Source organism: Oncorhynchus kisutch, linkage group LG24 (genome assembly GCF_002021735.2).
Source record: "Oncorhynchus kisutch isolate 150728-3 linkage group LG24, Okis_V2, whole genome shotgun sequence".
Taxonomy (NCBI): domain Eukaryota; kingdom Metazoa; phylum Chordata; class Actinopteri; order Salmoniformes; family Salmonidae; genus Oncorhynchus; species Oncorhynchus kisutch.
This window is the reverse complement of record NC_034197.2, coordinates 8,559,947-8,573,538: the sequence shown is the minus strand read 5'-3', so window position 1 is coordinate 8,573,538 and position 13,592 is coordinate 8,559,947. Positions and strand designations below refer to the sequence as shown.

The 13,592-nt window shown below is 41.1% G+C and overlaps 1 protein-coding gene across 1 annotated transcript in view; it reads right to left on the bottom strand.

The window, feature by feature from the left end:
* Positions 1-85: 85 nt before the first annotated feature.
* The window catches only part of LOC109869176 (neural cell adhesion molecule L1), a gene marked incomplete in the record, with an annotated part of 36,704 nt that continues 23,197 nt past the window's right edge, over positions 86-13,592 (bottom strand). The window contains 4 exon segments of the mRNA XM_031803887.1: positions 86-5,496; positions 5,832-5,843; positions 6,265-6,337; positions 13,021-13,152. Coding sequence (XP_031659747.1) covers positions 5,223-5,496; positions 5,832-5,843; positions 6,265-6,337; positions 13,021-13,152 — 491 coding nt within the window.

Below are 13,592 nucleotides of genomic sequence, written 5' to 3'. Positions count from 1 at the left end.
TGATCTTTTGAGGATAAAACGTGCACGTCACCATCTTTAGACATCGACGCTATGAGTGATTCTAATGATGACACAACGAGGGCGCCTCTTTTGGTTCCGATTAGTCCAAGGTTCTTTATTTAATTCACTGTCACATATTTAGTTACAAGTGGCTGATTCATAATGCAGATCGTTACAATGTCATTGGACCCATAACATATAGTACAACACCACTCCACACAGTGACCCCCTCCCTAACCAATCAACCCGCTCCACTTCCGTCTCAACCAATTAGCAGGAACACACTAGCCCGGTCACAGATCTGGTTAGGCTGTCCTGCCAACTCCTATGACATTAGCATGATATCGACCATAGGAGTTGGCCATACAGCACAAACAGATCTGGGATCAGACTACCAATACACTACAGTACCCTCCAATCCCCCAGTTCCATTGTGCTAATGGGACCCCAAACACACCACACAGAGGGACTCGGTCTCCCCTCAGGCAGTGAAATACACAGTATCCGTCCCCTCCCTCCATCACGACTGTAAATTCATACATTTCATACCCTAATGAAGCTGATGCTGTCATTCTCTTCTATATGCAATTAAAATTCACTTTTCATTTTGAATTTATGTTGTAAGTATAAAAGAAAACATGGAAATGAAAGTAACAGAGGGGAAAGTAAGAAATGCTAGCACTAGACCTGGCTTAGACGATCCCCTCACTGACCACATGGAAAATCAAAAGCAGCGATAGCTAGAAAGGCAGGCAGTAGAGTGAGTATCTGTGTGTTCAGTAGTTCACTTATTCCCCAACTCATTCATTCAAAGCTAATCACTTGCCCTGACACTACTGACGTCACACCATGACAAGCACAGATGGTTAGCAGCGAGATGTGTCTGAAATGGCACTCTGTAGTGCACTACTTATGACCAGGGCCCATAGTGCTATCCCTGAACACCGGGCCCATATGGCTCGGGTCATAAGTAGTGCACTACACAGGGAATAACGATGCCATTTGAGACACAATCCATAGTCATGAGAGAATAATTGGCATATTATTTCATTTTATCATTAATATTATTCTGTATGAAAATAGATTTCTGAAATTGATTTTTTTTGTTGTTGTCCTGAGTGTGTCTGTAACAGCAAACTACAGGGAGCTGAGCTCACTCAAACCTCTCATTAGGTCAGACTCACTGGCTGCGTCTGAATTGGCACGCTATTCCCTATATAGTGTACACATCCACTGTGTGAGGAATAGGGTGCCAATGCGGATGCACCGATTGCCTTCCTGCCAAGCCAGAGACGATCCCTTTTCTCTATCCCATTTCCCTGGGACTCACTGTAAATGAACAGTGGATGATAGCTTGGCTTGCAGTAGGACCTGGGTTCAAATAGTGTTTGTTTTTTTCTCAACTACTTAAGCTGTGCTTCTGGCACAATGGACCCAATAGAGTGGCCCCAAAAGTGTAAACCGTTGTCTCCGCCCATCTTGCAATCCAGGCAGGCTCAATCAAACTCTCCTCTGAAAGAAAATGAAACTTATTTGAACCCGGGTCTGTCTCTGGGTAGACTGTAGGCTAGTTTGAGTGGGGTGAGCAGTGACGGCAGAACCAGCACATTGCATATACTCCCTGTGGTGCTTCATCACAAGCTAGCTCACTGCCTCCCTTCCTCCCGTCCTCATCATCACATGGCCTCAGCACGATGAGTGTCCGAAATGGCACCCTATTCCCTGTATAGTACATTATTTTGACCAGGGAATAGGGTGCCATTTGGGACATAAACATAGACTCTCTCAACACGGATACTCACTGTACTGTAATGCTTAAAGGGACACACAAAAAATGAAGGCGAAGTGCCCCTTACAAGCCAGGAAAACTTAATGGACATGATGGCCATTAGCATAAGTTTAACCTCAGCTTTCAATGGGTTGGTATTGGTTCTACTGTATATTCTAAAACAACAAAAGCTACTGATGTAATCTTGGCACACAGAACCAAATTTCACGTGCGCACTTCTACTACTATTGATGCAAAATGTGTTTTTCTTTTTTTGTAAATTTTTATCTTGTTTTGCAACATTTAAGGAATGGTGGGAGGATTATTATAATTTTTTTTGGCTTTTTGTTTATATTTTGCTTATCTATTAACGATTTTTCTAAAACAGTCAAATCACTGTAATTAGGTGTCAATACAGGAAAAATATGAATTCATAGGTTCATTACAAAAAAATACAATAAAACTACTTGCAACATTTGAAGTAAACTTAAGACAAGAGTTTTAAAACACACACACTTGGTATCAAACAAACTCATTGCTAAATAACACAATCTTTTGGGTTGTATTTACATTCAGAGTGACATTTAAAAAGCTCTCTCTCTCTAGTCTCTTTCTTCTCTTTTATCCGTACCAATACCTCTGTTCTCCTTATCTCTAAATGCTTATGTCATGATTCTTGTCATTGTCTAATTCAAAAAGAAGGGTTTTTGGCATGTAAATATTATTTATATCCACGCCAACAAAGAATGCAATCTATACGTTAGATGCAAAAAGCAACCAATCTACACATTTGCCTTTCATCCCAACCTGCCAATCAGGTAATCCTGTTTTGGATTGACAGCGTGCATTGTTCGGGGCATGAAAGGAATATTGAACGTGTGTGTGTGTGTGTGTGTGTGTATTTCACTCCCTGCTAACTGTAAATATGTAGAAATACTGCTTCCTACCACACATTACAGTGTGCAATAGTATTATGTTATACTATGACATGAAGAGGTATGGGAAAGATAACGTTTAACAGCGGACATAGTTTAATACACCGTAGAAAGAGACACAGATAGAACAAATACAGAAAGCTAGTACACAAAGAGGTCTACACATAAATTACATTATCATACCAATAATGACATCACACTTGTGGTGAAAAGGCGAGAGTAAAGTAGAATAGACTAGAGTAAGCATGTAATCTGGTGCTCTGTATAGAGGGCCAGTAGGCACTGGAACTCATAATGAACATGTACATACATACTGTATCTATAATACTGTATATGGCTAGATAGATAGATGTAATGCACAAAAATACACCGATTTGCTTAATGCTATACAGCATTTTCACCCAATTCATTTACTATGAAAACCTGGCTAGGGTAAAATTATGATTATCTTGATTTATGTAGAAATATGTAGAAAACAAATCTAAATATGAATCACCTCATATATGCAAATGATCTATAAAACAATATATTCTCTTCTTTTTTTTTAAAAATGAGAAAATACAAAGCAAAACAATGTTGACTTTTTGTATTCAAAAAGTTAGTAGAAAAATAAATTAATCATAAAAAAATTGTTGCCAACTGTCAAAGACATAAAAAAGTGGATGTAGAGATTGAAATCATGGCAAATAATATAAAAAGGTGAACGTAATAAACATCTGTAAGACTTGCCATTTGTAACCCACATTAGCTTGCGCTGTCTGTATCCTCCCGCAAGCCTCTGTCTGTCAATCATTCCCTTCCCATGTATCCACATCTTCCCTTCACGTCTGTGTACCATCATACCTGAAATTACATTGGCTTCTCTTCCTAGCATCGTTTTTTCATAATTCGTTCTCTCCCAGTCCAATATGTCACAATGATTTGATAGAGGGTGAGAGAGAAAGAGTGGGGGAGTCACGAGATATGAAGGTCTGTCACTCAGGTATGTTGTAAACTACATAGAGAAAGACGGGTCACGGGACGTCTTTAGGCTGAGGTGGGTCTGTCTGTCTGTCTGTCTGTCACGTCAGTCGGCCTGTCTTATCAAAAGGACACTCCTTTGGTCAAATAGCCCAGTCTGTCAGATGGAGAGATAACATTAGGGGTGAGTGGGGTAAGTTGAGCCAAAGGGGTAAGTCGAGCTACCTTTGTTTCTAGGAAACCACACACAAAATGTATCATTTGACCAAATATTTAGGAAGAGGTCACAATTTCTGTGTAGGATCTGTCTGTAAAGGATGAAAGCACATGGAAAAAGTGGTAAGCAAGTTATGTCCCCAAAAATTATTTTCACCAAGTAAAATTAATTTATTGTGTGAGAGGTTCCGTCTAAACCAAAGTAGATAATTTAAAGATGGTTTTATACATAATTTGGGGTCTCTATAAGATTCGATATAAGGTCCTAAACCTAGCATGAAAGTGCATCCTTGTTGCTATATGGGCTAATATTATCAAAATGTTTGCCTTGGGGTAAGTTGAGCCAATGGCCATGGAGTAAGATGAGCCATGGTTGAAACAATGGCAAGTTGAGCAAATTGAAGTGTTTTCTTCCCAGGCATAATGCTAGGCCAATGTTAAAAGTGTTAAAAAATAGTACAAAGTGTTTGTTAGGTGTTAAGCCGGTTTTAAAATGTGCTTAAGTGGGCTAAATCTGGGTCACACAGAGTGTCTCTTGTGAGCACCAACCTACATTGAAACAATGTATACACCTCACACACATGGTTCTGAGCTTACAAAAAAGAAGACACCTGTACCATGTCAGATATACTGTAGAGCTGAAATCTATTCCATTTTGAGTTGTTTTGTCGCAGAAACTGAAATTATGCGAACTATTCAAATTTTTGCAACCAGGAAATGGCGGAGCAATTTTTGCATAGTGCATCTGTTAAATGACTAAAAGACAAAAAAAAGCTATTGTGGTTGTGTGGAATTGGGTTTGGGAAATACATTTAAAAAGGTAGTGGTAATATTTCAGTACAGAAATTTGTAAGCAGCTTAATTTACTCCGTCCCGTAGCTCAACATATCCTATACCCAGGGTAAACTGTGGCAAGAGACCACTTTTTTTTGGATAAGCTGTTTTCAAAACTGTCATGTTTATTCATTTGGATTATTTCCAGGGAGACACACCCTGAAATATATGTAGATATCTTTGTTAGAAAGAATACTATAGTTCCAATGACTGGGTGATTGTGAATGTAAAACATGGCTCAACTTACCCCACTCTCCCCTGTTGAACAACAGATGTATCTAAATGGTCAGTAGTATATTGATCATATAGTCAGTGAGCTTATTGATGGAAATGTCAGTCGAGTAGATAAACCCATGTATTATAGATAGCTAGAAGGGTGTTGGCTGTGGACATGTTTGTATCATTGACATGTTATAGTTGACATGTTGTTGACAGATATGTTTTGGTCTGACAGACAGTCCTGTTGCCTTAGTAACCTTCAATCTAAAATGGCGGCCTTTTACTTTAGTCTAATCTAAGATGGCCGCCGCGTTAGGCAGGCCGTTGTTGGTGGGTGTTGGGGTGGTGGCGGTGGGGTTGAGGGGGGAGCTGTCCTGCAGTGTACCCGGGTCCGGGGTGGCTTCGCTGGGCCGGCTGTACTGGCTGACCAGGGAATCCTCCATGTTCACCTCGGTGACAGCACTGCTGCCGTTGTTGTAGCCATCCAGGTTGTCCTCACTGGTACACAGCTTGCTCTCGTCACACAGAGACGGCTGGCTGGCTGTCCGCTTCTCCTCGTTATCGCTATAGGATGGATGGATAGAAAGAGAGATGGAGAGAGGGAAGGGGAGGGAGAAAGAGAAGGGGTAGGGAGAGGCAGAAAGATAGAGAGCGAGAGAGAGAGATGGGTGAAGAAAAGACAGAGATAGAGGAGGTGGTAGGTAGAGGGAGAGATTGTCACTATCTGTGGATGGTTGACATACCAAGGTCCTGTATTGTATCACGTTGCCACAGGAGGGATATTGGGTAGGGATTTTGGGCAAAAGGAGAGGAGAAATAGGCGAGCCTCTATAAGAAACATTCACTATTTCAAATAAGTAGCAGAGGCTGCATGCACAGTAGAGCACCTTACAGCATACCTTTCTAGAGATCTGGCAAAGCAGGGGCAGGCATTAGGGGAAAGAGGGTCGGCATAATGAACACAAGAGGTTGGGATAAAAACATACTATTATCTTTTCAATCAGGGAATCCAAGGGATCACGTTGACTTCGGCATGACACTTAACACATGCAATTTTGGAGGATAATGACTTGCATTGGGTTTAAGGTAAGCTTTTGGTGACAGCAACCAGGTAAACAAAACCAAAACATGGATCGCTGTCTTACCTTTTCCAAAGTCTGCTTACAGAGTGAGGAAACCAATATGTCATTTTGTAACTTGGGTGAACCATCCTTTTTTAACTCTGTGCTAATATGAAATGATTAAATGATCAGCAGGCTAGAGTTAGTAAAGATATATTAATAAGTGATCAATGTGTAGCAATCCATATGTAATCTGATTAGACAGGCCAACCTGTACTCTCCGAACGTTTCATCCTTCATAGGGCGCGCCTCAGAGTCTACCTGACCCTCCTCCTTATCTTTGACTGAGAGAGAGAGAGAGAGAGAGATTATTGGATAACACTATCTGTTCATTAATCAGTAGAAGCTTCCTTTCTAAGCTAGTAGCTGGCTAAGGGGTTTTGGTAATGACAGATACTGGCTAGGCACTAGCACTCAGGAGGATATGTGTTGTGGTTTTGTAGAGCTACCTGGTCTGCCGCATGTACTTTCTTTGACTGCTACTGTACACGTGAACTTCTAAGCCTATTCTTGATGATATTGGGCTGGTTGCTGATAGGGGAAACTTGCTGAACGATCAGCTATTTACAGAAAAATAAGTCCTCGATGTTTTGCTAGCAATAGACAGGAAAATCACAGGGGCCGACAGATCGGGTCCCGGTTTGGTGAAGTGTGCCGCGCCCATTATGGTTGGCTCAATAACCCTTTCGGTTTTTTTTAATACACTGTTATCAGGAAATATTACAAATGTCTGGATATCAACTTGTGCTGCCACTCCATTAGGACAAGATAGTAGCGATCTTCAGGGCTTCCTTGTCGCGCTACGATCCCCGAATCCTTGCTAAATGTACAACTTTGCTCTCTTTTATCTGAGAAATGTATTTTGAATGTAAATCAATCAAGCCTGGGCATTGCAGTATTACAGCAACCACTTTAGTTGTCAATGCTTTAGACACTAAACTGAAATGTGCTGCTTGTGGCTCAGTTGGTAAGAGCATGGCACTTGCAACGCCAGGGTTGTGGGTTTGATTCCCACGGAGGGACCAGCACAAACAAATGTGAAAATGTATGCACTGTAAATCACTCTGGATTAGAGTGTCTGCTAAATGACTAAAATGTTTATTTTTAAATGCTTTGTTTGTGGACCTGTCAAAAGCTTTTGATACCGTTGATCATGCTATTTCATTGAATAAGGTGTCCTCGATGCGCCTTCATGATTATCTTGGTGACAGAACTCAGGCTATCGTGATGGATAGGGTTAAGTCTGAATTTCTTGAAGTGCATAAATGAACACTATTTATAGAAACACCATTGGTCAAGCTGTAAAAATGGAACTTCATCTCTATGCGGATGATACTATCGTGTATGCTGTTGCCCCTGTGAGGGAAAATGTAGTTGTCTGAAGAGATGGCACTGAATTGCACACAGCATCTCCTCTCCCTTTATCTTGGTTCGTGCAGGTGACTGTGACCTCCTCCTCAGACCAATCGCTAGTACACCCGGGAACATTGTCCCGGAAACCAAAAGGGATATCTCAGTTTCAAGGTCTCAGCTTGGAGAGAAGAAGCCTTGTGATGTATTGGTCAGTCACATACAGGAACCAAACGTTAAGGATGGATTAATTATGAATAAGCTAAATCATGCAAATATAAATTGTCTGTGTAAGCAGTAAGATATATATATATATAAGAGAACTAACGGGACTGCCCCGGCGGAGCTCCCAACCGACATGTACTTTGGTGCATTAAGTTTGCTGGAATCGCTCCAGCTTGCTGGTAACAAAGACGGATTCATTTAAGCTTGACTTTGAGTCCCTTGTGGTCATTTCCACTACAATTTGGTTTCACAGTGAACTAGGTGACTGATTCTGCCTGCGGAGCTTTCCAGGGAGGGTCTGCGAGGAAAACCGGTGGCGCATTTTATAAAGCGTGAGGGAAATCCCCATCTGACCAAAAGACGACGAGGACCTGCTCAGATCAGACCCTTACTGCGAGCTGCCCAGGAGGAGACACATCATCCGTTAACAATTGAGGGACATGTCAACTGATTTCATTTAAGTCAATTTAAATGAATTTGTATAAAAATAATAATTAATAATAAAACTAAACAAAAATAAAATGATGTCTATGTGGTCTGGGACCACTGTAGCCTGTGACTACTAGAAAGGTACCATGGTCTCTGGGAGACTAGAGTCATCTGGGATGACTGAGTGAGGGTAGAGAAGCTCCACTGACAGCTGTCTTCAGGCATTTCTGGGAATTGTCTATTTGGTCTGGGACTTTGAGTCCCTTGTGCTAATTTCCATGACACTCCGACTGTTGATCTGGCTGTGTCAAAACAAAAGTCATATTTTATAGCTATTGCAGGAATCCCTTGTTTTAAAACTTGATGTTAAAACAGGCAAACTCTGGTAAGAAAGTTTCAAATGAACTAAATGTTCACTCATTAGATGGTTCTCCAATCAAACGTGTTCCCGCATATTAAGTTGAAGTCAGTAGTTTACATACACCTTAGCCAAATACATTTAAACTCCGTTTTTCACAATTCCTGACATTTAATCCTAGTAAAAATTCCCTGTCTTAGGTCAGTTAGGATCACCACTTTATTTTAAGAATGTGAAATGTTAGAATAATAGTAGAGAGTGATTTATTTCAGATTTTATTTCTTTCATCACATTCCCAGTGGGTCAGAAGTTTACATAAACAATTTAAAGGCAAATCTACCAAATTGAGTGTAACTTCAGTCAAACGTTTCAGGTAGCCTTCCACAAGCTTCCCAAAATAAGTTGGGTGAATTGTGGCCCATTCTTCCTGACAGAGCTGGTGTAACGGAGTCAGGTTTGTAGGCCTCCTTGCTCACACACGCTTTTTCAGTTCTGCCCACAAATTTTCTATAGGACTGAGGTCTGGGCTTTGTGATAGCCACTCCAATACCTTGACTTTGTTGCCCTTAAGCCATTTTGCCACAGCTTTGATAGTATGCTTGGGGTCATTGTCCATTTGGAAGACCCATTTGCGACCAAGCTTTAACTTCCTGACTGATGTCTTGAGATGTTGCTTCAATATATCCACATAATTGTCCTTCCTCATGACGCCATATATTTTGTGAAGTGCACCAGTCCCTCCTGCAGCAAAGCACCCCCACATCATGATGCTGCCACCCCCGTGCTTCACGGTTGGGATGGTGTTCTTCGGTTTGCAAGCCTCCCCCTTTTTCCTCCAAACATAATGATGGTCATTATGGCCAAACAGTTCTATTTATGTTTCATCAGACCAGAGGACATTTCTCCAAAAAGTATGATCTTTGTCCCCATGTGCAGTTGCAAACCGTAGTCTGGCCTTTTTATGGCGGTTTTGGAGCAGTGGCTTCTTCCTTGCTGAGCGGCCTTTCAGGCTATGTTTATAAAGAACTCGTTTTACTGTGGATATAGATACTTTGTACCTGCTTCCTCCAGCATCTTTACAAGGTCCTTTGCTGTTGTTCTGGGATTGATTTGCACTTTTCACAACAAAATACGTTCATCTCTAGGAGACAGAACGCGTCTCCTTCCTGAGAGGTATGACGGCTGCGTGGTCCCATGGTGTTTATACTTGCGTACTATTGTTTGTACAGATGAACGTGGTACCTTCAGGCATTTGGAAATTGCTCCCAAGGATGAACCAGACTTGTGGAGGGCTACAATTTTTTCTGAGGACTTGGCTGACTTCTTTTGATTTTCCCATGATGGTAAGCAAAGAGGCACTGAGTTTGAAGGTTGGCCTTGAAATACATCCACAGGTACACCTCCAATTGACTCAAATGATGTCTATTAGCCTATCAGAAGCTTCTAAAGCCATGACATCATTTTCTGGAATTTTCCAAGCTGTTTAAAGGCACAGTCAACTTAATGTATGTAAACTTCTGACCCACTGGAATTGTGATACAGTGAATTATAAGTGAAATAGTCCATCTGTAAACAATTGTTGGAAAAATTACTTGTGTCATGCACAAAATAGACGTCCTAACCGACTTGCCAAAACTATAGTTTGTTAACAAGAAATCTTCGGAGTGGTTGAAAAACAAGTTTTAATGACTCCAACCTAAGTGTATGTAAAATTCCGACTTCAACTGTATATACTTAGGCATTTGGATTGATAAGGATCTAAACATTTAAAAAAACATATAGATGAGCTGGTTAAGAAGCTAGGATTTAAAGTTTGCTTTTTCAGTAGGAAGCAGATTAGTCAGTCAACCTTTTAATCTGTTCTTGATTATGGTGATATTATTTATCAAAGTGCAGCTGCTATTACTCTCAATCCTTTGGATGCCATCTACCATAGTGCCCTTCATTTTGTTACAAGCGACAGTTTTGATACTCATCACTGTATCCTGTATGAAAAGGTTGGCTGGACTTCGCTAAAAACCTGTAGATCTCTACATTACTCCCTTTGTGTTTACTAGGCCCTACTTCATAAACTTCCATCTTATCTAACTTTGCTGTTGAAGTATTGAACCCGAGTTGCCTCGTTCTCAACGAAATGTCACTGTCAAAATAAAATAATAGAAAAATAACATTTGTTACAAACTGCCTGACATGTATGGTTTCTCACAAACAATCTTGTACATGTAGCATTTTAGAACGTCCTATTCTTATATGAGACTTGTTACAAACTACATTCTACAGTATACAGTGCATTCAGAAAGTATTCAGACCCCTTGATGTTTTCCACATTTTGCTACTTTACAGCCTTATTCTAAAATGGATTCATTTGTTTTTGTCCCTCATCAATATACACACAATACCTCATAATGACACAGAAAAAAAAATGTTTTTTAGAAAATGTTGCAAATTTATAACAAAAAAACGGAAAAATCACATTTACATCAGTGTTCAGACCCTTTACTCAGTACTCTGTTGAAGCACCTTTGGCAGCGATTAAAGCCTCGAGTCTTCTTGGGTATGACGCTACAAGCTTGGCACACCTGTATTTGGGGAGTTTCGACCAATCTTCTCTGCAGATCCTCTCAAGCTCTGTCAGGTTGTACAGGGAGCGCCACTGCACTGCACATTCCAGCATTTTCTTGGCTGTGTGCTTAGGGTCCTGAGCACTCTGGAGCAGGTTTTCATCAAGGATCTCTCTGTACTTTGCTCTGTTTATCTTTCCCTCGATTCTGACTAGTCTCCCAGTCCCTGCTGCTGAAACTTCCCCACAGCATGATGTTGACACCACCATGCTTCACCCTAGGGGTGGTGCCAGGTTTCCACCAGATGTGAATTTGGCATTGTGGCCAAATAGTTCAATCTTGGTTTCATCAGACCAGAGAATCTTGTTTCTCATGGTCAGAGTACTTTACGTGCCTTTTGGCAAACTCCAAGCAGGTTGTCATGTGCCTTTTACTGAGGAGTGGCTTCCGTCTGGCCACTCTACCATAAAAGCCTGATTGGTGGAGTGCTGCAGAGATGGTTGTCCTTCTGGAAGGTTGTCTCATCTACAAAGAGGAACTAGAGCTCTGTCACAGTAATCATCGGGTTCTTGGTCACCTCCCTGACCAAGGCCCTTATCCCCCAATTGCTCAGTTTGGCTGGGTGGCTAGCTCTTGGAAGAGTCTTGGTGGTTTCAAACTTCAGCCATTTATTAAGAATGATGGAGGCCACTGTGTTCTTGGGGACCTGCAATGCTGCAGAAATGTTTTGGTACCCTTCCCCAGATCTGTGCCTCGACACAATCCTGTCTCGGAGCTCTACAGACAATTCCTTCGACTTCATGGCTTGGTTTTTGCTCTGACATGCACTGTCAACTGTGGGACCTTATATAGACAGGTGTGTGCCTTTCCAAATCATGTCCAATCAATTTAAATTAACACAGGTGGACTTCAATGAAGTTGTAGAAACATTTTAAGGATGATCAATGGAAACAGGATGCACCTGAGCTCAATTTCAAGTCTCATAGCAAAGGTTCAGCATACTTAAATCTAGCTCCCAGTATGCAATTCCTATGGCTTCCACTGGGTGTCAGCACTCAATGTTCAAGGTTTCAGGCTTGTTTCTTCCAAAATGAGTAAGAATAATGAGTTTTACTACAGGGACACAGTCTTGGAAATTTGTGTATGCGCGCACGATGAAGAGAAGATGCATCTGCTAATATCGTTTTCCTATTGAACATACTTCTTCTTTCCGTATAGCTTGATGACATTTTAGGGTATCTGAGTAGTCAATAGAAATGTATTTTGACTTGCTTTAACAAAGTTTAGAGGTAGATTTTTTGGGGATTCCTTTCTCTGCATGTTGAACGAGTCGATTACTCAAGTCGATGGCGCCAACTAAACTGACATTTTGGGATATAAAGATGGATTTTATCTAACAAAATGACACTACATGTTATAGCTGGGACCCTTTGGATGACAAATCAGAGGAAGATTGTCAAAAACTAAGTGAATATTTTAATCTCTATTTGTGAATTTATGAAACCTGTGCCAGTGGAATTTTTTTTTTATGAGGGGCGGTGTCCTCAAACAATCGCATGGCATGCTTTCGCTGTAATGGCTACTGTAAATCGGACAGTGCCGTTAGATTAACAAGAATTGAAGCTTTCAACTGATTTAAGCTTTCAACTGTAGGTATGTACCTACATGTTTAATATCAATATTATTTATGATTATTTATTTGAAATGTGTGCCCTCCAGTTTCACCGGAAGTTGTCCCGCTAGCGGGACCCCTAGCCCTAAGACGTTTTTAAGATTTATGTAAATAAGGTATGTTTTTTACATTTTTTTATAAATATTTTTTTTATAAATAAAATCTGTTTTCACTTTGTCATTGTGGGGTATTGTGTGTAGATTGATGAGGAAAAACATTTATTTAATAAAATTTAGAATAAGACTAACATATTTTTTGGGGGGGGAAAGTCAAGGGGTCTGAATACTTTCCGAATGCACTGTATGTGGTTTGTTAGATCTGACGTCGTTTGTCTGGTGCTTGTCTGGTGCATGTTGCTATATTTAGAGCTACCTGAATACTTTCCCCCCTTGCTCCTCTTGATGAAGCAGAGGATGAGCAGTACCAGCAGCAACAGCACGATGGCGCTCACGAGCCCAATGAACCAGCCCTGAGTAGCAAAGCCTGTCTGCACATCCACCACTCCTATAGAGAGAGAGAGAGAGAGAGAGAGAGAGAGAGAGAGAGAGAGAGAGAGAGAGAGAAAAGAGCGAGAGAGAGAGAGAAAAGAGCGAGCGAGAGAGAGAAAAGAGAGAGCGAGAGAGCAGGGAGGGAGGGATCGGAGAGAGAGGGATGGGGGATGAAAGAAAGGATGAAAGGAAGAGAAGAGATTAAGAAGAGAGAGAGTGGATCTGGAGCTTACACACGGGGGCTCAGTCGACACACACACAGACACACACAACCTAACAGACATTACACTAGAGATGTCGGCAATACAGTCCAATGCCCCAAACAAATACCACTAACGGAGCATTTAATTTAGCAGCTGAAAGCTTTGCCATTTAGTCTCCTTCATCTAAGACACGTAAACAAAAAAGCACTTCACACTGATAGAGCTGCAGCAGTGGGCCCAGAGGAGGGTGTGT